General features: G+C 46.0%; 1 protein-coding gene across 8 annotated transcripts in view; it reads right to left on the bottom strand.

The window, feature by feature from the left end:
* Window positions 1–26,961, bottom strand: part of AKAP6 (A-kinase anchoring protein 6) — a 234,271-nt gene that overhangs the window by 73,640 nt on the left and 133,670 nt on the right. For all 8 annotated transcript variants that reach the window (XM_056547013.1, XM_056547014.1, XM_056547006.1 and 5 more), the window contains 2 exons: window positions 21,250–21,389; window positions 11,353–11,473 (listed from right to left, as the gene is read on the bottom strand). In XM_056547013.1, coding sequence (XP_056402988.1) covers window positions 11,353–11,473; window positions 21,250–21,389 — 261 coding nt within the window. The remainder of the gene's footprint in view (window positions 1–11,352; window positions 11,474–21,249; window positions 21,390–26,961) is intronic.

Consider the following 26,961-nt stretch of genomic DNA (forward strand, 5'->3'; position numbering starts at 1 on the left):
GACGGAAAAACAGGGGTGTAAATAAGCCAATGACTAGATAGGGCTAGTCATAAGGATTCAGAGCGTACCTTTTATATTTCAATAGTCCTTTCCAGTGCTTAGATATAAGCCTTTTTGTTAATATGCAAATAAGATTCAAGTGCCCGGGAGGTGTTTCCCAGAATGGCAAGAGCCCAGGTAAGTCCAGCCCATCTCCTTTTTATCTCTGCCCCATGATTGGCTTGCACCTGACTACCCTGTTTGACTGACAGTGACTAGATAAAGAGGGCATAGGTTGGACTTACCTGGACTCTTCTTGCCATGCTGGGGAACGCCCCCTGGGCACTTAAGTCTAATTTGCATAATAGCAAAAAGGCTTATATCTCAGCACTGGAAAGGGCTATTGAAATTTTAAAAAGGTATACCCGAAATCACGATGACTAGCCATATCTAGCCATTGGGTTATTTATACATCTATTTTATGGCTGACAGGCCCAAATGAATTATTCATAGGTCTATCCTCATGTACTTTATAAAAAAAAAAAGGCTTATATCTCTGTGCTGGAGAGTACATGTGTGGCTGGAATTTTGATGACAAGCCCTCTCCATCTAGAGACTTATTCACACCCCCGTTTTGCTGGTTATAGATCTGCTGTAAAGGGGTACTCTGCCCCTAGAAATCTTATCCCCACATCTAAAGGATAGGGGATAAGAGGTCTGATCCCGGGGGTCCCGCAGCACCCCCATTCATGAGCTGCATGGAGCAAAGATCGCTCCATGGCTGATGACGGACGATACAGGGGCCGGCGTATCGTGACGTCACGGCTCTGCCCCCTTGTGACGCCATAGCTCCGCCGCCTCAATGCAAGTCTATGGGATTGGATGTGACGGCAGACAATATCTGGAGAAGACGAAGTCTTACCTGTTCTGTTTCTTGATACTTACTTCTGCCCCCTGCAGGAAAGTAAGTGCAGTAGAGTGGAGGGAGTGGATGCCAGTTGCAATCAACATGTCTAGGGGTGACATCATGCGCGTACGTAATCACCAAGAGCTGGCATGTGGTTTACTTCCAACATGTGGGTAGAGGTAAGTGACGGGAAGCAGAACACCTTTTTTGCTTCCCGGAAACCCCCTTTAAGTTGTTATGATAGTGCTATGTGCCTTTCCCAGCATGTATGCATACATGATCTGATACACACTGGATTCATCAATAAGGGTGCATTCACACCACGTTTGTGCAATACAGTTCCCGTATGAGGTTTTTGATGAAAAACGGATTCCTCAAAACCTGACTAAACTGTATCAAAACATGTGTCCAAATTTCAACCCGTATACGGTTTGAAAAATGATGTACGGTTGCATCTGTTTTTTAAGATAAAAACGTATACGTTTTAAACTTTTCACTCCATTTTGAATAAAGTTTCACTTGTTTGATTGAAATTCCAAGAAAAAAAACTGTGCAAAGTCAAAAACCGTATGGTGAAAACCGGAGGGAACCATACGCACATACTGTTCTGTACGGTTCCCATTGACTCCCATGTTAAAAAAAAAAACGTATACGGTTTAATGCAGCTTTTCACTCGGACCAAAAACCGTGGTAGACTATGGTTTTGGGTACAGGAAAAAAATTACAAAACCGTACAGGATGCAAAACGGACACAACCTGATGCATCTTTTGGCATACGGTTTTCAATGGAGAGGCAATGCATACGGTTTTCAACATGGTTCCGTACGGTTTTCACATTGAAAACGTATACGGGAACGGGTAGGAATGCACCCTAAGAGATTATTCTAACCAGGACTGTACCAAAATGCTGTTTACATGATATATTATCTGTCTGCATGTATATTATTGCTAAAGATGAACGAACTTACAGTAAATTCGATTCGTCACGAACTTCTCAGCTCGGCGGTCTCTGACTTTTCCTGCATAAATTAGTTCAGCTTTCCTGTGCTCCGGTGGGCTGGAAAAGGTGGATACAGTCCTAGGAAAGAGTCTCCTAGGACTGTATCCACCTTTTCCAGCCCACCGGAGCAACGGAAAGCTGAACTAATTTATGCAGGAAATGTCAGCGACCGCCGAGCTGAGAAGTTCGTGACGAATCGAATTTACTGTAAGTTCGCTCATCTCTAATTATTGCTTTATAGATAGTCATGTAACATAATGATATAATGTAACCTGCTGCAAATATAACAACTAGTGATACGTGAATCAAGACCATAGATGCACAGGCTGACACTAAGAGGTTAACGTACTACAAAATAAAAAGAACTCTGTACAGGTGTTAACCCCCCGAAGGGATTCGGGGTTGTGACCATCTGACCCTATATACAGATAACGTTTTCTGTGCCAAACATAAAGAGGTGACAGTGGGGAGAGACTTCCTGCGGGCAGAAGGCCAGGGCAGTCTGTCTGAGATCCATGCTAATCAGCCCAGCGTGCGGATCCTCTCACCCATACATAGCCCATCCTGGGGAATCACTGCTCTGCCAAAAGTGCACATTCCAGCACCGGGACATTCTAGGATAAATACTGTACTCTCTGTCCCTATGACCTGACTGCTTGGGGCCTGTGAATCTTACAGATTATCTTTTCAGGAAATAATCATTTTGGTATGTACATAGAGGGAGCCAACTCTACTAAATGCCACCATATGTACAGTACCTACAGTGAGGCAGAGTAGGGTTAAAATGTATGTTTACAAATATTATTAACAAATTAAAGGCCCTATAAAAGCGGAACAAAACAAACATTCAGACTAGAGATGAGCGAACTTACAGTAAATTCAATTCGTCACGAACTTCTCGGCTCGGCAGTTGATGACTTTTCCTGCATAAATTAGTTTAGCTTTCAGGTGCTCCGGTGGGCTGGAAAAGGTGGATACAGTCCTAGGAGACTCTTTCCTAGGAATGTATCCACCTTTTCCAGACCACCGGAGCACCATCTCTAATTCAGACTAAAAAGATTTTTACGGGATTAGGAGCCGATGCCACGCTTGTTCATGATCTGTATTTCCAATTGCATATTTGCTACGTTTTAGGGGTACTCCACTGGCCAGCATTCGGGACATTTAGTGCTGAACACCGTGTGTGCGTTGCGGGGGGGGTCGGCCACGTCCCATCGTGGCGTCAGGCCATGCCCTCTCAATGCAAGTCTATGGGAGGGGGCGTGACGGCCGTCACGCCCCCTCCCATAGACTTGCATTGAGAGGGCATGGCCTGACGTCACGATGGGGCGTAGCCGACCCCTGCAACGCACACTCACGGCGTTCGGAACGAAATGTTCCGAACGCTGGTCAGTGGAGTACCCCTTTGAAACTAATTGACAGATGTTGTGGGTATTCTGAAATTTTATCCATGTGCTGTAAAAAATATTTGCACAAAATCCATACGAAAACTGACGTCAATTGGCAGGTCAACTTTTGTATCCGATTTGTTCCGGATTTTTGCCATTGATCTATAGGGAAGTCATAATCTGCAAAGAAATCCTCACTGTTGCAGAATTTGTTGCAGAAATGCTACAGAAACACACAAAAAATATGTTAATGTGCCCTTATATTTAAAATTTTCACAATTTTTTTTACCAAAATCTGCAACAATTTTGCCCATTTTTTTAAGCTGCGTACTAGAAGCAGAAAATAAAAGATAGCCGGAAGTACCTGCTGGGTCTGCTGGGTAAGGGCTGGAAAAAACCTAGGCGCCAGGATAAAATTCTCAGCCACCATGGCAACATGGCGCCTGGGATTTGTCTTGACTTCTAGCTGCTGTATTAGTATCAGTTGAAAATTTTTACCGGTGGATTCTTAGCTGGTTCTGGTGCCGTTTAACATGCTAATTGGGGTAAACCTTTTCGTATCGTAAAAAGTTGATGCTGCATCTTTACATATTGCTTTTTTTATATGACTTTGCACTACGTACTGATGATATGTTATTTATTATGCTTTTCTAATAAATACCGATTATACATGAGTCAAGTTTTGATTTTAAACATATTTTTAAGAATATATATTTTTTGACATATATATTAATGACTTTCTATATTTTAAAAAATCCGGAAATCTTGCAAATTTTACACTGGCCTATGAGACTTTTCAGCAGTTTTCTCCTTATTATGGACAGGAGTACTATCAGGGCTCAAGTCCTGCAGGAACTTGTGGGAACTGACTTTCCCACAGCAGGAACACTGTTCCCATTGGCAGAAGTCCTATAGGACCAGCCCATGAGGGGAAATCTTGGGTGAGTTCCCATACTTTTTGTTCCCAAGGATTTGACCCTGAGTACAAATATAAGGTGACCCAAAGTATATAGATATGACAGGATTATGCCATTCACAATAAGTTATAGCCACAGCTCAGCCTCCTCTTCCCCACACAATGACCTCTCCACAGGTCCCATAACTCTTTCCCATAGAAGCCAATGTTATCAGCAGCTCAGGCACAATGGTTCAAAAATCATAAGAAAATGTACTTATAATGTCTATTATAATTGTGTGACCTAATCTAAGGGAGAAAAAAAAATACTTTGTCTACAGGATCCCGAAATGTGAGTCGGATATTGACTTTATACAGAATTATCTGTACGGTCTGTCCCCAACTTTATTGTGATGTGTGAACAGTGTTGTCCCTAAAATGTCTTATAAGTCCCAGTTCAGATGATTTATATAAAATAGGAAAACGTGCATCACAAGCTTAAAGCTGTAGTAATATAATGTGACAAATTCACCTTTGTCTTACTACAAAAAACATAACAACCATAATAAATATCAATATGAACAAGAGAATAGATGAATAGGGAAGGAGGAGAAGGTAACCTGGGGATTTGATGAAATTAAAAGCGTTCGGATTTTTTTTTCCTGTATTTTTTTGTTGCTGGTTATCAATTTTAGGTTTTATGAGTAGCAATCTGGTCGGTGAAATACACCATATGTTCTCAGTGATTCTGACATGACAGTTTATAGATTTACATCCATAAAAATTGCCTAAATGAGCTTGATTTATGGAAGGTTGGTATTTCGGATGGAAGACGCCCCCCACTCTCTCTACCTTATGTTTCCACCCTATTCTTTGTCACTGCGGATTTTATTCTTCTTGCTTGCTGTGGTCAAAAAGCTTTCAACCCTTTCAGCACCAGACAGGTCTGTGTTATGGCTTTATTCAATTAAAATGAAGGTTCTATGTGAGATAGGCTTGGAGCCCATTTAGTTCTGTCATACGAATGAATATTTGCTGTATGAGGTACACCTTGCTTAAGGCATTTCAGTAAGAAAACACAAGCTTCTTCGCTTGCACTTATTTTTTTTTATAGAAGAAACTTGGAGGAAGAAACTTTGTCAAGCACCAAAAAATGGAATGACATTGCTTGAAGGAGAAATAAATAGGATACATTTTAACAACTAACATAGTATTTCCTTTGAGTAGGTAGGGTCAGCTTTACCTATAGGCACAGTAGGCTTGTGCCTATAGGCAGCCCTGGGGAAAGGGCACCTACAAAAGTGTTTTGTTAAAGGGGTACTCCGGTGAAAACCTTTTTTTTTTTTTTAAATCAACTGATGCCAGAAAGTTAAACAGATTTGTAAATTACTTCTATTAAAAAATCTTAATACTTCCTGTACTTATTAGCTGCTGAATACTACAGTGGAGATTCTTTTCCGTTTGAAACACAGAGCTGTCTGCTGACATCATGAGCACAGTGCTCTCTGCTGACATCTCTGTCCATTTTAGGAACTGTCCAGGGTAAAAGGAAATCCCCATAGCAAACATATGTCGTTCTGGACAGTTCATAAAATGGACAGGGATGTCAGCAAAGAGCACTGTGCTCGTGATGTCAGCAGAGAGCTCTGTGTTTCAAAAAGAAAAGAATTTCCTCTGTAGTATTCAACAGCTAATAAGTACAGGAAGGATTAAGATTTTTTTAATAGAAGTAATTTACAAATCTGTTTAACTTTCTGGCACCAGTCAGTTTTTCACCGGAGTACCCCTTTAACATAAACATACACTGGATTGTCTGCATTTATATGTTAGTTAGATATTTACGGTGGTGTTGGATAGTATTGGGCGCAAATATTCGCATTTCAAATTTTTATTGCGAATATCGCAAATTCGCGAATATTGCAAATATAGTCGCTATATATTCGAAATAATGAATATTTTTTTTTCACAGAACACATCACAGTGATCACCATCCCTCCCCGCTTCCAGCTTGTGGTCTAAAGAATGCTCCAATACTCGTTACTGTGTGAGACTGTGGAGCGGGAATATTTCGTATATATGCGCATATTCGCATATTCCTCCTTTTAGCTTGTGAGCCAATGAGAATGATTCCAATACACTTGTCAGAGGATATCAACATCCCTAGCAACCAATAGTAAAGTTTCCCAACCCTTCACTATATGATTCCTCCCAGCAGCGTTTTTTTTGCAGTTTCATGTGCGATTACGCGAATATGCAACAAATACACGCATTCGTGATTTCGCAAATATGCAACAAATACGCACATTCACGATGATGCGAATATGCAATGAATGTGGAAATACCCAACGACTATAACGAATATGCAAAATTCGTGAATATAGGACTAGATGCTAGATGTCCAACACTGTAGTGATGTCTCCTCAGGTAGGGAAGGGTGTAAGGTTGCCACCTGACCAGTATTTTATCGGCACAGCCGGTATTTTGGCCAACCTGCCGGTATTTTTATACTTAAAATACCGGCAATGCAATGGCCGGTATTTATCCAACCAATCCTCCAACTCCGAGAATGTTGCACCATAACCTATACCAGTGTTTCCCAACCAGAGCGCCTCCAGCCGTTGCAAAACTACAACTCCCAGCATGCCCGGACAGCCAACGGCTGTCCGAGCATGCTGGTAGTTGTAGTTTTGCAACAGCTCAAGGCACCCCTGGTTGGTTAACACTAACCTATACTATATACTACTATATAGTTCAACATGCTGGGAGTTGTAGTTTTGCAACAGCTGGAGTCACCCCTGGTTGGTTAACACTGACCTATACTATATACTACTATATAGTTCAACATGCTGGGAGTTGTAGTTTTAGTTTGGGGCAGCTGCTGAGCCACAGGCTGTATCAGGGCATACTGGGAGTTGTAGTTAGTAACTAACTTCAACTCCCGAATTTAATTAAAAAAAAAGCGATCAAAAAGTCACATCAACACAAAAATGGTACTGATGAAAATTACAGATCGGGGAGCAAAAAAATGAGCCCTCGTACATCCCCATATAAGGAGAAATAAAAAAGTTATATTGGTCAGAATAGGTCAAAATTTTCCCCGCATATGTGTATCCTGTGATGTTACGCATATATAATTAATTACGCAAAATTAGCATGGGCGGTATTTTTTTTGCAAGAAAGGTGGCGACCCTAGAAGGGAGTCAGGGAGGGACAATAGTGTTACCGGACTAAGAGGACCCCCAGGGATGGACAGGGGAAAGATACAGAAAGTGCTAGATGTTTTACACTCTTGTGCCTTGCGGAAGGGAAGGGAGTCAGAAAAAGAGAACAGTGGTGTTGGATTGAGAGGATGACATTTTGGGAGGGACAAGGGGAAGTTACAGAGGGTATAAGATGTTCCACTCTGTTGTTCTGTATTTTCAGGGAGAGAAGGAAGTAAAGGAGTCAGAAAGGAAGAACAGTGGTGTTGGACTGAGAGGAGGACATTCTGGGAAGGTCAAGGGGACACTACAAAGAGTCCTAGATGTCCTGCACTGTCCTGTGTATTTTATAAGAGCAGATTACATGATCTAAGGCGTGGCCTACTTGATGGGCGGAGTCTAAGAGACCAGACAATCCTGAGATATAAAAACGTGTACCGGGAGAAGATTAATTCTGGCCGCATCTAGCGATCCTCACGACGTGTAAATGACCCATAGCAATTGCTTTCAACAGGCAATAACCGCAGCCATCATTACTGAAATTAATCTGATGTGATAAAAATGGTGTCATCAGACGGGCTTAGTTATGACTGCTGCATGTAAACAGGAGGCAGCATAGCAATGACCGGCCGCCCAAGGACAAGCTGAGATCAGTGTTAAATGGGGGAAATTCTCCTAGTTTGTTGCAGAACTTTAGAAGTAAACAAGTAATAAAAGGATGAGGTAAAGCAAAGCGACGCCTTGGTCTACCATCTTCCAATATTGAACCGATAGGGCACTTAACCTGATCTATAACACTGCTCGTGAACTTTCCATTGCATTGGTTGTTATACACAGTTTCTCAATATTCCCGCCCACCCTGAAGTCTTCTTCCACCTACAATTACATGAAAAATAGAAGAAAAAGAGACCCGTGTGCGCCCCTAGTGAGGACCGTCTAATGTTCTTTGAACAGTAAAAGGGGCGAGCCGTTGCCTTTACCAAGTCGGGTTACACTCAGAGCACAACACCTGTAATCGCATATAGAAGGGAAATGTCCGGTCAGCAGCCACAGGATTAGCCCGGTGCATGAACATCAATGTCCAGTAGTACAACCATAGAGACAGCTAAAATGCGAAACCTGTATATTGGCGCTTCACCAAGAATCGGATGGGGTACAAGATGAATTTATTAACGTAAAACAATGCGCTTCGATCCTGGACCAGGATCGTTATCAGGTATATGTAAGAAAGAGGGCCCCATAGCAAGTATTTCTTTATCACTCTCTCTCTCTCTTTTTTTTCTTTCTTCTCTCTCTCTTTTTCCTCTCACTTCCTCTCTCGCGTTCTCTCTTTCTCTCTCTTTCTCTTTCTCTCTTTTTATGTCTCTCTCTTTCTCTCCATCTCTCTTTCTTTTCTCTCTCTTTCCCTCTCTCTTATTTTCTCTCTCTTTCCCTCTTTCTTTTTTTCTCTCTCAGGGTGCATGCACACCACGTTTTAGCAATACAGTTCCCGTATCAGTTTTTTGATGAAAAACTGATGGCTCAAAACCTGACTAAACTGTATCAAAACTTGTGTACAAATTTTAACCCGTATACGGTTTGAAAAACGATGTCCGGCTGCATCAGTTTTTTAACTTTTCAATCCATTTTGAATAAAGTTTCACTTGTTTGATTGAAATTCCAAGAAAAAAGAAAGTAAAAAACCGGTGAAAACCAGATGGAACCGTACGCACATTCGGTTATGTACAGTTCCCATCGACTCTCATGTTAAAAAAAAAAACGGATACGGTTTAATACAGTTTTTCCCTCGGACCAAAAAAACGTGGTAGACTACGGTTTTGGGTACGGGTAAAAAAAACGGACAAAACCGTATAAGACGCAAAACGAACTAAACCGGATGATGCGTTTGACATACGGTTTACAATGTTAAGTCAATGCATACAGTTTTCTATACAGTTCCATACGGTTTTTAACTTGAAACCCTATATGGGATCTGTATATGCATGCACCCCCTCTCTCTCTCTCTCTCAATAGAAAGAATAGGACCGACCAGAACAGGGCCCCATCTGTCCAAGCGCCCCATAGAATCCCCATAGTCTCCTACCACCTATGCCCTTGGCACGGCTGTAACATACTTGTCTCTAATTTACTTTTATCCAAAACTTTATACAATGTTATTCTTGTGCTAAAAACTTCTCTTGCGAGATGCCATCACCTACCTGCTTCACAGCCTGTCAGTTAGAGAGTCTCAAATACGAGCGCTTGTTAGATATCCCTACTGAGATATTACGGCATCGGAGATACAGCAGCCCTACTGAGATATTACTACTTCGGAGATTTCCCTACGCAGCTGTTACTGTTTCTGGGCTATAACCGCTTCTAAAATATGCCAACATTCATGTGCCGGCGGTGGGGCACAGCGGTTATGTTTGTTGTGTATTGCAGTGAACTACTGGAGATTTTTATGGATTCCGAGACATCTTTACTGAAATATACAGTAACTACTTGTGAGATACGACTCTTTTCAGATCCCGGTGGGGGTGCTGTAGCAGTAAACTTGCATTAAACAACCACGGTATGGACCCTTCCGGGTCAAACTATGCACAAACAAAAAAGGTCATTATTCTAGGTGGGTTTCATCGGCATCATACAGTCATGTTCAGATATACAGTATATGTTAGACATGTGCAATTCGTTTCGGAACGAATACTAAATTTAAAGAATTTTCCCGTTTTCGGGTGTTCGTTACAATCCGAATGCACGAAAAAAGAAATCGAATATTTCCGAAAAAGAATATGAATGTACAATTAACGAATGCATTCGTTAAGTAACGCATAACGAATAATGCATGTTAACGAATAACGAATGCATTCGTTATCAGTAAACCGAATGTAAGGAGTGAATTAGATTTTTTTCATTGGGTTTACCTGAGGAAAACGTGCCTTCCTACACATAGAAAACTGCAAAAAAAGGTGAAAACAACAAGAATCCTAAGGTAACACCTGCTATTTATTACAAAAGAGGAACAGCAAGTGAAACTTGTGCATTTCGTTTAGTAACGAATGCTAAATTTAACGAATTTTACAGATATTTCACAGCAACAAAAAACTGTCAGATTAAAGGTTCCTCTCTATGTATCACAGCAGCTGAAAATAACCTTTTTCTAAAACATATATACTTTAATGGTATGCTTTAAAATGAAAATAACTAAAGCAAAAATAAACTATCATTTGTGACCTATAGGTGAAAAAATATATCAAGTAACGAGACACAGGTCCTATTGTTAGATAGACAACACCCTATGAGAGAGAAAATGTACCACAACTGTCAGTCACTGCGGATATATCAGTGGTACAATTAGGTACATTCTCATATATATTCAATGGTGCTATTCATAATCTAGGACCTCTCCCCACACCACGTGAGAAAGGTGATAAGATAAAATGTTACAATTTGGTATCCGTTCCTTAATATTTTACAGATATAACGAAAGATCCGAATTAACGAATGCATTCGATGTTATTGACGAATGCATCCGAAAACGGAAAAAAAAATTCTCGGATGCATCCGAAAAACGAATATGACGAATGCACAGCATTCCGAATATTCACAGAACCGAAAATTAAAAAAAAAACGAAAACGAACAAAACGAAAAAAAACAAATTTTTGGTTCTGCACATGTCTAGTATATGTGCAATTGTGATAAAATATACAAATAAAATGTTAGCGTTAGTTATCGTGTCAATAGCTGGTTTTCGGTTATCTTCATGATATACTGAATGTTAGGGTTTTCCAACCAGGATGCCTCCAGCTGTTGCAAAACTACAAGTCCCAGCATGCCCGGACAGCCGAAGGCTGTCCGGGCATTCTGGGAGATGTAGTTTTGTGACAGCTGGGGCAGACAGGTTGGGAAACACTATGGTAGGTCACATATCAGTTCATGCTTTGTTCTGGAATACAATGATACTACACACACTACATTGCTACTACATTAGTTAACAAACCTTGCACATATGTAGATGTTGCTCTTCGGACACCAATAACCCAAGACTGTTCTGGACAGTGGCCTCCATGTCAAGCAGCCAGTCGCAGAATTCCTGGCACTCTCCCTCCAAGTCCTGTACGCTGCAGAGAAAAAAAACATGAAAATTTTTACTTAAAAGACATTTTTGGAGTGCCCGGTTTTATTACAGAGTATTTGTTAAAGTGTACCTGTCACTTGAAAAAACTTTTTATATATGTAGATAATGTAGACTTTTTATATATGTAGATATGTAGATAATGACATTATATGTATTTTAGTGATATACATTGGTTAAAAATTATGTATATTTTTGTCCCTGCAGCCTGTGTGTCTCTGTGTGGAGACAAAATACAGAAAGTGTGGGCGGGACAAAAAAGGTTCTGTACACTGAGGACAAGCAGGGCTCTGTGCACTGAGGACAAGCAGGGCTCTGTACACTGAGGGCAAGCAGGGCTCTGTACACTGAGGACAAGCAGGGCTATGTACACTGAGGACAAGCAGGGATCTGTACACTGAGGACAAGCAGGGCTCTGTACACTGAGGACAAGCAGGGCTCTGTACACTGAGGACAAGCAGGGCTCTGTACACTGAGGACAAGCAGGGCTCTGTACACTGAGGACAAGCAGGGCTCTGTACACTGAGGACAAGCAGGGCTCTGTGCACTGAGAACAAGCAGGGCTCTGTACACTGAGGACAAGCAGGGCTCTGTACACTGAGGACAAGCAGGGCTCAGTGCACTGAGGACAAGCAGGGCTCTGTACACTGAGGATAAGCAGGGCTCTGTACACTGAGGACAAGCAGGGCTCTGTGCACTGAGGACAAGCAGGGCTCTGTGCACTGAGGACAAGCAGGGCTCTGTACACTGAGGACAAGCAGGGCTCTGTACAATGAGGACAAGCAGGGCTCTGTACACTGAGGACAAGCAGGGCTCTGTACACTGAGGATAAGCAGGGCTCTGTGCACTGAGGATAGGCAGGGCTCTTTCCATTGAGACTCTATGACATGCCCCGGCTCATTGACAATGATTGGATGATTGACAAGCCAGGAGCCTACACAGAGCCCTGCCTGTCCTGCCTTCACATACTGTATTTTGTCTCCGCACAGAGACACACAGGCAAAAGCTGCAGGGATAGCATATTTTGACCCAAAAATATACACATTTTTTAACCAATGTATATCACAAAAATACATATAATGGTATTCTCTACATGATATAAAAAAAATTGTAAACGACATGTACACTTTAATATTACAGTGGCTAAGTTGCAAGGTGTCCATCGATTGGACTTGTTGGCTAGCACATTCCACAGATACTTGAGTGGATTAAGAGCTTTGTCATCTTTGGAGTCTTTGTCATCTCACATCTCAAGGCTCAGTGTATTTTCTTGTGCCAGTGATCGAGGTTAATCCTGGCACTAGCGTTCCCGTACCCTAAGCCTTTCTATTGTCCTCATTTCCGTGACCTGACCTTTGCCTGCAACTTGACTATTCTTATGCCTGCTGTTTAGGTTTTGACCCATTGCCTTTTTCCTGACATTGCATTTGCCTTCTGATTGTTACGCCGAGCGCTCCGGGTCCCCGCTCCTCCCCGGAGCGCTCGCTTCACTCCCTCCGCTGCAGCGCTCCGGTCACGTCCTCTGACCCGGGGCGCTGCGATCCTGCTGCCAGCCGGGATGCGATTCGCGATGCGGGTAGCGCCCGCTCGCGATGCGCACCCCGGCTCCCCTACCTGACTCGCTCCCCGTCTGTTCTGTCCCGGCGCGCGCGGCCCCGCTCCCTAGGGCGCGCGCGCGCCGGGTCTCTGCGATTTAAAGGGCCACTGCGCCGCTGATTGGCGCAGTGGTTCCAATTAGGGTTTTCACCTGTGCACTTCCCTATATTACCTCACTTCCCTTGCACTCCCTTGCCGGATCTTGTTGCCTTAGTGCCAGTGAAAGCGTTCCTTGTGTGTTCCTTGCCTGTGTTTCCAGACCTTCTGCCGTTGCCCCTGACTACGATCCTTGCTGCCTGCCCCGACCTTCTGCTACGTCCGACCTTGCTTCTGCCTACTCCCTTGTACCGCGCCTATCTTCAGCAGCCAGAGAGGTGAGCCGTTGCTAGTGGATACGACCTGGTCACTACCGCCGCAGCAAGACCATCCCGCTTTGCGGCGGGCTCTGGTGAAAACCAGTAGTGGCTTAGAACCGGTCCACTAGCACGGTCCACGCCAATCCCTCTCTGGCACAGAGGGTCCACTACCTGCCAGCCGGCATCGTGACAGTAGATCCGGCCATGGATCCCGCTGAAGTTCCTCTGCCAGTTGTCGCTGACCTCACCACGGTGGTCGCCCAGCAGTCACAACAGATAGCGCAACAAGGCCAACAGCTGTCTCAACTGACCGTTATGCTACAACAGTTGCTACCACAGCTTCAGCAGTCATCTCCTCCGCCAGCTCCTGCACCTCCTCCGCAGCGAGTGGCCGCTCCTGGGATACGCTTATCCTTGCCGGATAAATTTGATGGGGACTCTAAGTTTTGCCGTGGCTTTCTTTCCCAATGTTCCCTGCATCTGGAGATGATGTCGGACCTGTTTCCCACTGAAAGGTCTAAGGTGGCTTTCGTAGTCAGTCTTCTGTCCGGAAAAGCCCTGTCATGGGCCACACCGCTCTGGGACCGCAATGACCCCGTCACTGCCTCTGTACACTCCTTCTTCTCGGAAATCCGAAGTGTCTTTGAGGAACCTGCCCGAGCCTCTTCTGCTGAGACTGCCCTGTTGAACCTGGTCCAGGGTAATTCTTCCGTTGGCGAGTATGCCGTACAATTCCGTACACTTGCTTCAGAATTGTCCTGGAATAATGAGGCCCTCTGCGCGACCTTCAAAAAAGGCCTATCCAGCAACATTAAAGATGTTCTGGCCGCACGAGAAATTCCTGCTAATCTACATGAACTTATTCACCTAGCCACTCGCATTGACATGCGTTTTTCTGAAAGGCGTCAGGAACTCCGCCAAGATATGGACTCTGTTCGCACGAGGCGTTTCGTCTCCTCGGCTCCTCTCTCCTCTGGTCCCCTGCAATCTGTTCCTGTGCCTCCCGCCGTGGAGGCTATGCAGGTCGACCGGTCTCGCCTGACACCTCAAGAGAGGACACGACGCCGTATGGAGAACCTCTGCCTGTACTGTGCTAGTACCGAACACTTCCTGAGGGATTGTCCTATCCGTCCTCCCCGCCTGGAAAGACGTACGCTGACTCCGCACAAAGGTGAGACAGTCCTTGATGTCTACTCTGCTTCTCCACGTCTTACTGTGCCTGTGCGGATGTCTGCCTCTGCCTTCTCCTTCTCTACAGTGGCCTTCTTGGACTCTGGATCTGCAGGAAATTTTATTTTGGCCTCTCTCGTCAACAGGTTCAACATCCCAGTGACCAGTCTCGCCAGACCCCTCTACATCAATTGTGTAAATAATGAAAGATTGGACTGTACCATACGTTTCCGCACGGAGCCCCTTCTTATGAGCATCGGATCTCATCATGAGAGGATTGAACTTTTGGTCCTCCCCAATTGCACCTCGGAGATTCTCCTTGGACTTCCCTGGCTTCAACTTCATTCCCCAACCCTGGATTGGTCCACTGGGGAGATCAAGAGTTGGGGGTCCTCTTGTTCCAAGAACTGTCTAAAACCGGTTCCCAGTAACCCTTGCCGTAACTCTGTGGTTCCTCCAGTAACCGGTCTCCCTAAGGCCTATATGGACTTCGCGGATGTTTTCTGCAAAAAACAAGCTGAGACTCTACCTCCTCACAGGCCTTATGATTGCCCTATCGACCTCCTCCCGGGTACTACTCCACCCCGGGGCAGAATTTATCCTCTCTCTGCCCCAGAGACTCTTGCCATGTCCGAATACGTCCAGGAGAATCTAAAAAAGGGCTTTATCCGTAAATCCTCCTCTCCTGCCGGAGCCGGATTTTTCTTTGTGTCCAAAAAAGATGGCTCCCTACGTCCTTGCATTGACTACCGCGGTCTTAATAAAATCACGGTTAAGAACCGCTACCCCTTACCCCTCATCTCTGAACTCTTTGATCGCCTCCAAGGTGCCCACATCTTCACTAAATTGGACTTAAGAGGCGCCTATAACCTCATCCGCATCAGAGAGGGGGACGAGTGGAAAACGGCATTTAACACCAGAGATGGACACTTTGAGTATCTGGTCATGCCCTTTGGACTGTGTAATGCCCCTGCCGTCTTCCAAGACTTTGTCAATGAAATTTTTCGTGATCTGTTATACTCCTGTGTTGTGGTATATCTGGACGATATCCTAATTTTTTCTGCCAATCTAGAAGAACACCGCCAGCATGTCCGTATGGTTCTTCAGAGACTTCGTGACAACCAACTCTATGCCAAAATTGAGAAATGTCTGTTTGAATGCCAATCTCTTCCTTTTCTAGGATATTTGGTCTCTGGCCAGGGACTACAGATGGATCCAGACAAACTCTCTGCCGTCTTAAATTGGCCACGCCCCTCCGGACTCCGTGCTATCCAACGCTTTTTGGGGTTCGCCAATTATTACAGGCAATTTATTCCACATTTTTCTACCATTGTGGCTCCTATCGTGGCTTTAACCAAGAAAAATGCTGATCCCAAGTCCTGGCCTCCTCAAGCAGAAGACTCCTTTAAACGACTCAAGTCTGCCTTTTCTTCGGCTCCCGTGCTCTCCAGACCTGACCCTTCCAAACCCTTCCTATTGGAGGTTGATGCCTCCTCAGTAGGAGCTGGAGCTGTTCTTCTACAAAAAAATCCTTCCGGGCATGCTGTCACTTGTGGTTTTTTCTCTAGGACCTTCTCTCCAGCGGAGAGGAACTACTCCATCGGGGATCGAGAGCTTCTAGCCATTAAATTAGCACTTGAGGAATGGAGGCATCTGCTGGAGGGATCAAGATTTCCTGTTATTATCTACACCGACCACAAGAACCTCTCCTACCTCCAGTCGGCCCAACGGCTGAATCCTCGCCAGGCCCGGTGGTCTCTGTTCTTTGCCCGATTTAATTTTGAGATTCACTTTCGTCCTGCCGATAAGAACATTAGGGCCGATGCTCTCTCTCGTTCCTCGGATGCCTCAGAAGTTGATCTCCCTCCGCAACACATCATTCCACCTGACTGCCTGATCTCCACTTCTCCTGCCTCCATCAGGCAGACTCCTCCAGGAAAGACCTTTGTTTCTCCACGCCAACGCCTCGGAATCCTCAAATGGGGTCACTCCTCCCATCTCGCAGGTCATGCGGGCATCAAGAAATCTGTGCAACTCATCTCCCGCTTCTATTGGTGGCCGACTCTGGAGACGGATGTTGGGGACTTTGTGCGAGCCTGCACTATCTGTGCCCGGGATAAGACTCCTCGCCAGAAGCCCGCTGGTTTTCTTCATCCTCTGCCTGTCCCCGAACAGCCTTGGTCTCTGATTGGTATGGATTTTATTACTGATTTACCCCCTTCCCGTGGCAACACCGTTATTTGGGTGGTCGTTGATCGATTCTCCAAAATGGCACATTTCATCCCTCTTCCTGGTCTTCCTTCTGCGCCTCAGTTGGCTAAACAATTTTTTGTACACATTTTTCGTCTTCACGGGTTGCCTACGCAGATTGTCTCGGATAGAGGGGTCCAATTCGTGTCTAAATTCTGGAGGGCTCTCTGTAAACAACTCAAGATTAAATTAAATTTTTCCTCTGCATATCATCCCCAGTCCAATGGACAAGTAGAAAGAATTAACCAGATCCTGGGTGATTATTTGCGACATTTTGTTTCCTCCCGCCAGGATGACTGGGCAGATCTCCTTCCATGGGCCGAATTTTCGTATAACTTCAGGGTCTCTGAATCTTCCTCCAAATCCCCATTTTTCGTGGTGTACGGCCGTCACCCTCTTCCCCCCCTCCCTACCCCCTTGCCCTCTGGTCTGCCCGCTGTGGATGAAATTTCTCGTGACCTTTCCATTATATGGAGAGAGACCCAAAATTCTCTCTTACAGGCTTCTTCACGCATGAAGAGGTTCGCGGATAAGAAAAGAAGAGCTCCCCCCGTTTTTTCCCCTGGAGACAAGGTATGGCTCTCCGCTAAATATGTCCGCTTCCGTGTCCCTAGCTACAAGTTGGGACCACGCTATCTTGGTCCTTTCAAAATTTTGTGTCAAATTAATCCTGTCTCTTATAAACTTCTTCTTCCTCCTTCTCTTCGTATCCCTAATGCCTTTCACGTCTCTCTTCTCAAACCACTCATCCTCAACCGTTTTTCTCCCAAATCTGTTCCTCCCACTCCTGTTTCCGGCTCCTCGGACGTCTTCTCGGTCAAGGAAATTTTGGCTGCCAAAAAGGTCAGAGGGAAAAATTTTTTTTTTTTAGTAGACTGGGAGGGTTGTGGTCCTGAAGAGAGATCCTGGGAACCTGAGGACAACATCCTTGACAAAAGTCTGCTCCTCAGGTTCTCAGGCTCCAAGAAGAGGGGGAGACCCAAGGGGGGGGGTACTGTTACGCCGAGCGCTCCGGGTCCCCGCTCCTCCCCGGAGCGCTCGCTTCACTCCCTCCGCTGCAGCGCTCCGGTCACGTCCTCTGACCCGGGGCGCTGCGATCCTGCTGCCAGCCGGGATGCGATTCGCGATGCGGGTAGCGCCCGCTCGCGATGCGCACCCCGGCTCCCCTACCTGACTCGCTCCCCGTCTGTTCTGTCCCGGCGCGCGCGGCCCCGCTCCCTAGGGCGCGCGCGCGCCGGGTCTCTGCGATTTAAAGGGCCACTGCGCCGCTGATTGGCGCAGTGGTTCCAATTAGGGTTTTCACCTGTGCACTTCCCTATATTACCTCACTTCCCTTGCACTCCCTTGCCGGATCTTGTTGCCTTAGTGCCAGTGAAAGCGTTCCTTGTGTGTTCCTTGCCTGTGTTTCCAGACCTTCTGCCGTTGCCCCTGACTACGATCCTTGCTGCCTGCCCCGACCTTCTGCTACGTCCGACCTTGCTTCTGCCTACTCCCTTGTACCGCGCCTATCTTCAGCAGCCAGAGAGGTGAGCCGTTGCTAGTGGATACGACCTGGTCACTACCGCCGCAGCAAGACCATCCCGCTTTGCGGCGGGCTCTGGTGAAAACCAGTAGTGGCTTAGAACCGGTCCACTAGCACGGTCCACGCCAATCCCTCTCTGGCACAGAGGGTCCACTACCTGCCAGCCGGCATCGTGACACTGATTTTGTACCACGCTCAATGTAGCAGAGCTAATAATTCTGTAAAGAGGCCACTGACAGTTAGGATATTGTTATTAATACTTGGTCTGCAATGTTGTTTACGTATATGGTATGTGTCAAAGTAAATATGAACCCAATGATGTAAAAGAAAACATGATTCATCAGACCAGGCCACCTTCTCCCATTGCTCTATGGTTCAGTTCTGATACTCATGTTTCCATTGTATTTGCTTTCAGCAATGGACATTAGTCAGAATTAGTTAGTGACTTTACAACTTTAGCCATTCTGTGGTATAGAAGCTGATGAGCTATCACCCTGTCACTCTTTCAATAGCTGCCATTCCTTGACCTACTATTGGTAGGTTCTAACTACAGCTTAATATGAACACCTAATGGACCTGCCATTTTGGAGATATTCTTAACCAGTTGTCAAATTGGGTCTTGTCTTAGTTCCTCAGATCTTAACACTTGCTTATTTTTCCTGCGTCCAAAACAACAACTTCAAGAACTAATGGTTCACTTTCTGGCTTATATATCCCACTCCTTGACAGGCACCATTTTCTTAGGATAATCAATGCTATTCACCTTTTTTACCAAATTTTTATGTTATGGCTGATCTGCTTGACAACAGAACATCATGTTTACCAAGATCGCAATGGGACTGAAATGTCTCCACAAAGCTGAAGATCAAGTAGCACAGTATAGAGATGGAAAACTCTAATAACTCTAAAACTTTATTTTCTATTTCATTTACAGCATTTATTGAAGTACCAGCTGGATTGCTGTAATGTATAATTTTGTTCTGAGAGGCCTAGGAGCTACTGGAAAAAGAAATCCTTTGAAAAAGATGAATTCCCATAATGAAGCTTTAGTTTTCTGTAGCCTATGCCAAAGCATAGAAAACCCCACAAGATGCTCTCTCTCTACTTTACTTGTAATAACTTGGTGACTGTTTTCCAACTATATGGTTGGTTACAACTATATATACAACACATATAATATAATTATTAGTGAAAAGTGGAAAAATGCAACCAAGGCTTCCAGACTGCTAATATTTGGCTCTTTATAGAAAAGGGATCAGATCCTGCCACAATTAAGGCCTCCATGATTTCTAGTAATGGGATCTGATTTTGTTCTTAGCACAAAATATACAGCTGCTGAGATTTTGGTCTTTTTGAAGATGGTAAGTTGAAAGTTTGAAGGTATGGGGGTCTGGCGATCTGGACCACTGCACCACCAACTACCGTTGGTGAATGATCCAACTGGTCAATGTTGACAGCGGTCATCGTAAGGGTTAATTGCAGTCAGCAGCAATCTCCACATGCCGGCTTTTACATGCCAGCTGATTTCAGTAGCCAGGGGCTGCCCGGTATGCAGTGGGATGGAGACAGTATTCCGCCCCATACGTACTTATCTTACTAGCCGCATTATGTAAATATATGGGATGGGAAAGGGTTAAAACATCACTGTCATGCGGAAAAACTTTTGACATAATGTCCAGACATATCAATACTTTTATATAACAATGTGGGAGATTTATCAAAACCTGTGTAGAGGAAATGTTTACCAGTTGCCCATAGCAACCAGTCAGATCGCTTCTTTCATTTTTCAGAGGCCTTTTAAAAAATAAAATAAGTGATCTGATTGGTTGCCATGGGCAACTGGCCAACTTTTTCTTTACACAGGTTATAATAAAACTCCCCCGCTCAGGCAGATCTTAAAAATAAAGAAAGGTCTACTCACCTACTCCTCCACCACCACCAATGCCCGGTCCCGCTGCACAGTACCTGGTGTCGAAACAAGAAAGTTCTTACTGAGGCGAGACACCACGGCAGTCAGTGATTGGCAGAGCTGGCACTTTCTTGTGTCAGAAGCAAGACCAGGCTGCACAACAGGACCAGGTTACAACTGAACAGCTGAACAAAGGGCAAGTAAGTACATCTTAATTTTTTAAGCTCTGCCTAAGCAAGTTAGTAGACAATTCCTTTAAGGGATTATCCAGGACTAAATACATGGCTGCTTTCTTCCAAAAATAGTGCCACACTTGTCCACAGGCTGTGTGTGGTATTGCGGCAAAGTCATATTTACTTCAGTTGAGCTGAGCTTAAGACCAGACACAACCATGGATAAGAGGAGCCATGTTTTCAGAATTAAAAAAAACCCCAGCAGTGTTTACCTACTCTGTGCTAATGCATGTATGGGTTGGTTTCCATATTTCAAATGAGATAGCAATAACTGTTCTATGGACAATGATCTGGCATTTATATCAGCGTAATAATCATAGCAGGTTCGGAAATTGGTACATGTTACACTATAAGGGCTCTATATAAGGGACAATACAGAATTTCCATTTGGAGTAATCCCTGGTGAAGGTTAGCAGGCGAAATCTGTGCTAATGTCCACACAGACATAAGGCCAAGTCCTCATTGGTGAGGCATAGTCCTCATTGATAAGGCATAGTCCTCATTGATGGCAATGCAGTTTCATGTGATAAACATGTTCATTTTATCGGTGGAGACCGGAATGCAGAATTTCCATGGAACAGAACAGCAGAATCCCATTGAAAATAATGAGAGGCTGCTACAAGCGGAAATTCCGTAGTATGTTAGGGTCCTTAGGTTTAATTTCTGGAATAAAAACTGCACATAATAGGCTTTTGAGACTGTGGTTATTTGATCCTGTGTCCTCACCTGTCACATCTCAAGCTACATTTCAGTGTGGGCGGCTCTGAGTGATGGCTTTTCTCGGTATACTCGGTGCTGCTCAGCTGCAGTGACATCTTGGTTATGGCATCTCTCTGAGCCTGCAAGCAACTGGTCGGTTCATTCACCTGGGAAGTAAAAAGAACAGATAGGTAATTGGTTCTAAACAAAGACAATATGCAACCCGTTTTTACAAAAAAATAAAAAGATCATATTACTTAGTCACCGCAAACAACTGACAACGCAATGTCCCAACAACAAGGGTAAGTGGTAAAATTAGGTGTTAACTTAGCTTATGAACCCAGGAGTCCACTATAAGGCTATGTGTACTTGGGCGAAAAATTAGCAAAGATTTGACAGGTCCGCACATTTGACTAGCTGGCGGACTATAGGACAGCTCGGAAATGCGCTGTCTCATAGACGGCAATGCATTTCCTTGCAGACTCTTCAGAAAGAATAGACTTGACTACTCTTTCTGCGAAAGCCAGACTCTGAATTTCCTCGCCAGATGTTTCGGACGGGAAATTCCACCGTGTGAACGATCAATGGGACTCTGAAAATCCGTGTGGAATATTCTGCACAATTTCGACTGTGTGAACATAGCCTAAGGATAAACAGACAGCTAATATCGCGGGTTCTCTATTTCAGAAGCAGATACTTCATAAAACAAAAATCCATAGGTAGAAGGAAGGAATAACATGGTACCCACCATGATGTCATCTTGATCACTGTATGCTTAATGTGGCATCACAGTAAAAACATTGGATCAATCTGGCTGACGCGCCACGGGAGGTGGTGCAGGGGCAAGGTAGGCAAAATCCATTTCACATCAAATTACGCTTCTTCCGTCCACCAAGGCCGAAATAAGCGTCATTTGATGCAAAACCGACGTAGCCTATCTTGCCTACGTTGCCCCTGCATCTCCTACCTTGGCATGTCAGCCAGATTGATCCAATGTTTTTACTTTGATGCCACAGTAAACATACCGTGATCAACACGACATGATGGTGAGTGCCATGTTCTTCGTACCTTCTACCTTTGGATGTTGGCAATTCCCCCATCAGTGACACTTGGTAACCAGTAGTTGTGAGGAAATACCTGTTTACTACAATGTATGCAGCTAATTTTTAGTTAAGGATTTATGTTCCTTATTTGTAATAGTGACAGAGAATGTGTCAAGTTTCACTATTTCGGAATCTGCACTTCTATGCCAAATCTGTACGGGATCTCTTATGTGCACTCAGTTTCATCCCCATTGTATAAAGATATAGGGGGAGATTTATCAAAACCTGTCCACAGGAAAAGTTGCCCAGTTGCCCATAGCAACCAATCAGATCGCTTCTTTCATTTTTAACAAGGCCTCTGGAAAATGAAAGAAGCGAGCTGATTGGTTGCTATGGGCAACTGGGCAACTTTTTCTCTGGACAGGTTTTGATAAATCTCCCCCATATACATCTACTCAACATCTCTGATAACTTTCTTCTGTCCTCAAATAGTCCTGAGGGGAAAGTCGGCTTCGGTTACACATCTCTCCGGAATCTGATCTCGCCCATGCCTATCTGCCTCATCTGAACCCTCTATATAAAATACGTCTGATTCGGACTTAGAAAGTAGAGTGGCAGCACTGGAACAGATAAAAATCCGAGGCAGCTTTTGTCTTGGACACCCGCTGGTTGGATCCTGAATACTGCATTCTTGTCCTGGGGATTTGAGGATTTCACCAGGGTTTTTTTATTTTATTATTATTCAAAGCATTAAAAGTCAACAGCTGGACTGCAGACACGCGCATTCTTCTATCCCACTGCGGACAGATGTTTTAAATAAAACGCTATTTACATTCGCTCAGATACTGAGGCCCAATGCATAATACAACCGGGCTTGGAACATGCCTTTTGTTATATTAAATTTCTCATCCTCCTGGAGAAGGGAAGTCTAAGATTTGTGGTCGATGAAGAAAGGAAATATGTCTTCTTTCTGCACGTTGAACAACTTGGGGGCGAGGCAGAAGAGATTTCATTATGAGGGTTAATAGAGAGGAGGGCAGAATTTTTCAATTATTTATCAATTTGAATATCATTATTACACAATACATTTGCACGACGGGTTTCTCGTTCTCATAACACAAGATGTCAGGACAGGAACGAAGAGCACTACCCTTAAGTTTCGATGTAACCTGTAAATAGGATCTTTTTAATTGACTTGTTTTATACATTTGTTAAGTGTCAAATCAGCTGTTCCGGAGTTAAATCTGCTCTGTCGTTAAATTTGCTCCATTGACAAAAGGTTTCTCAAAAATGACAATGGATTACTGTCACGATTCGGCTTCCAGGTAGTGGATCCTCTGTGCCAGAGAGGGATTGGCGTGGACCGTGCTAGTGGACCGGTTCTAAGCCACTACTGGTTTTCACCAGAGCCCGCCGCAAGGCGGGATGGTCTTGCTGCGGCGGTAGTGACCAGGTCGTATCCACTAGCAACGGCTCACCTCTCTGGCTGCTGAAGATGGGCGCGGTACAAGGGAGTAGGCAGAAGCAAGGTCAGACGTAGCAGAAGGTCGGGGGCAGGCGGCAAGGTTCGTAGTCAGGATGGGTAGCAAAGTTCAGGTACACAGGCTTTGGACACACTAAACGCTTTCACTGGCACTAAGGCAACAAGATCCGGCCAGGGAGTGCAAGGGAGGAGACTAGATATATCCAGGGAACAGGTGGGAACCAATTAAGCTAATTGGGCCAGGCACCAATCATTGGTGCACTGGCCCTTTAAATCTCAGAGAGCTGGCGCGCGCGCGCCCTAGAGAGCGGAGCCGCGCGCGCCAGCACATGACAGCAGGGGACCGGGACGGGTAAGTGACCTGGGATGCGATTCGCGAGCGGGCGCGTCCCGCTGTGCGAATCGCATCCCCAACGGCCATGACAGTGCGGCGCTCCCGGTCAGCGGGACTGACCGGGGCGCTGCAGGGAGAAAGACGCCGTGAGCGCTCCGGGGAGGAGCGGGGACCCGGAGCGCTAGGCGTAACAGTACCCCCCCCCTTAGGTCTCCCCTTCTCTTTGCCCGGTAACTGCCTCCCCTGGGATGAGGACACCTGGAAAGAATGGAGGTTTTCCTCAACGGCAGGCAGTACAGCAGGAGTGGGAATGGGGAGGGAGGGCAGAGGGCGAGGCCTGGCATGGGGCAGTGTGACACCAGGACGGGGGCCATGGGGTGGCACAGAGGCTTGGCTGACGGGACTGGGAGGGGGGGAAGGGCATTTCCTGTGGCAGGCAGAGTCCTTAATGACCTTAGGGGGACCGGATACAGAAGGAACCACAGGGTCACGGCAGGGAGTACTGGGAACCGGTTTTAGACAGTTCTTGGAACAAGAGGACCCCCAACTCCTGATCTCCCCAGTGGACCAATCCAGGGTAGGGGAATGAAGTTGAAGCCAGGGAAGTCCAAGGAGAATTTCCGAGGTGCAATTGGGGAGGACCAAAAGTTCAATCCTCTCATGATGAGATCCGATGCTCATAAGAAGGGGCTCCGTGCGGAAACGTATGGTGCAATCCAACTTGGCTCCGTTGACCGCGGAAACGTGGAGTGGCTTGACAAGACGGGTCACCGGAATGCGGAATTTATTCACTAGGGACTCTCGAATAAAATTTCCAGAAGCTCCAGAGTCCAGGCAGGCCACGGCTGAGAGAGAAGAGCTGGCTGAAGCAGAAATCCGCACGGGTACCGTGAGACGTGGAGGAGCAGACTTGGAACCAAGAGACGCCACACCCACGTGAGCTGGGTGCGTGCGTGCGTTTCCCAGGCGTGGAGGACGGATAGGGCAATCCACCAAGAAATGCTCGGTACTGGCACAGTAAAGACAGAGATTTTCTTCCCTGCGACGATTCCTCTCTTCCTGGGTCAGGCGAGACTTATCCACTTGCATGGCCTCCTCGGCGGGAGGCCCAGGCGTAGATTGCAACGGATACTGTGGGAGAGGTGCCCAGAGATCTAAGTCTTTTTCCTGGCGGAGCTCTTGGTGTCGCTCAAAAAAACGCATGTCAATGCGGGTAGCTAAATGGATGAGTTCTTGCAGATTGGCAGGAATCTCTCGTGCGGCCAGCACATCCTTGATGCGACTGGATAGGCCTTTTTTAAAGGTCGCGCAGAGAGCCTCGTTATTCCAGGATAATTCTGAAGCAAGAGTACGGAATTGTACGGCATACTCGCCAACGGAAGAATTACCCTGGACCAGGTTCAGCAGGGCAGTCTCGGCAGAAGAAGCTCGGGCTGGCTCCTCGAAGACACTCCGGAGTTCAGTGAAGAAGGCCTGGACTGTGGCTGTGGCAGGATCATTGCGGTCCCAGAGCGGTGTGGCCCAAGACAAGGCCTTTCCTGAGAGAAGGCTTACTACGAACGCCACCTTAGACCGTTCTGAAGGAAACAAGTCCGACATCATCTCCATATGCAGGGAACACTGAGACAAAAATCCACGGCAGAGTCTGGAGTCCCCATCAAATTTGTCCGGCAGGGACAAGCGGAGGCTAGGAGCGGCCACTCGCTGCGGAGGAGGTGCAGGAGCTGGCGGAGGAGATGGTTGCTGCTGTAGCAGAGGCAGAAGTTGCTGTAACGTGGCGGTCAACTGCGACAGCTGCTGTCCTTGTTGGGCAATCTGCTGCGATTGCTGAGCGACCACCGTGGTAAGGTCAGCGAGACTTGGCAGCGGCACCTCAGCGGGATCCATGGCCGGATCTACTGTCACGATTCGGCTTCCAGGTAGTGGATCCTCTGTGCCAGAGAGGGATTGGCGTGGACCGTGCTAGTGGACCGGTTCTAAGCCACTACTGGTTTTCACCAGAGCCCGCCGCAAGGCGGGATGGTCTTGCTGCGGCGGTAGTGACCAGGTCGTATCCACTAGCAACGGCTCACCTCTCTGGCTGCTGAAGATGGGCGCGGTACAAGGGAGTAGGCAGAAGCAAGGTCAGACGTAGCAGAAGGTCGGGGGCAGGCGGCAAGGTTCGTAGTCAGGATGGGTAGCAAAGTTCAGGTACACAGGCTTTGGACACACTAAACGCTTTCACTGGCACTAAGGCAACAAGATCCGGCCAGGGAGTGCAAGGGAGGAGACTAGATATATCCAGGGAACAGGTGGGAACCAATTAAGCTAATTGGGCCAGGCACCAATCATTGGTGCACTGGCCCTTTAAATCTCAGAGAGCTGGCGCGCGCGCGCCCTAGAGAGCGGAGCCGCGCGCGCCAGCACATGACAGCAGGGGACCGGGACGGGTAAGTGACCTGGGATGCGATTCGCGAGCGGGCGCGTCCCGCTGTGCGAATCGCATCCCCAACGGCCATGACAGTGCGGCGCTCCCGGTCAGCGGGACTGACCGGGGCGCTGCAGGGAGAAAGACGCCGTGAGCGCTCCGGGGAGGAGCGGGGACCCGGAGCGCTAGGCGTAACAATTAATATAGGCCATGAATGCTGCCAAGTAGTTATCACTTTCCCAGAAATGGCAAATCAATACTTAACAGTAAGGACTCACGTAGACTGGCACAAAGCCTGAGTGGCACTGCACGGAGCCTGATAATACTCTGAGTTGCAGGACTTCCTTGCCTTTATATGTACAGAAATACTGTATTCTTTCCCTAGAGGGAACCTAGCATGGGATGGTGAGGATATGAAGTTTGAAAGTTTCCCCCCTAGTCCCCTGGGAGGGGAGCTATACTTAGCTAGTAC

Source organism: Hyla sarda, chromosome 11 (genome assembly GCF_029499605.1).
Source record: "Hyla sarda isolate aHylSar1 chromosome 11, aHylSar1.hap1, whole genome shotgun sequence".
NCBI classification, from domain to species: Eukaryota; Metazoa; Chordata; class Amphibia; order Anura; family Hylidae; genus Hyla; species Hyla sarda.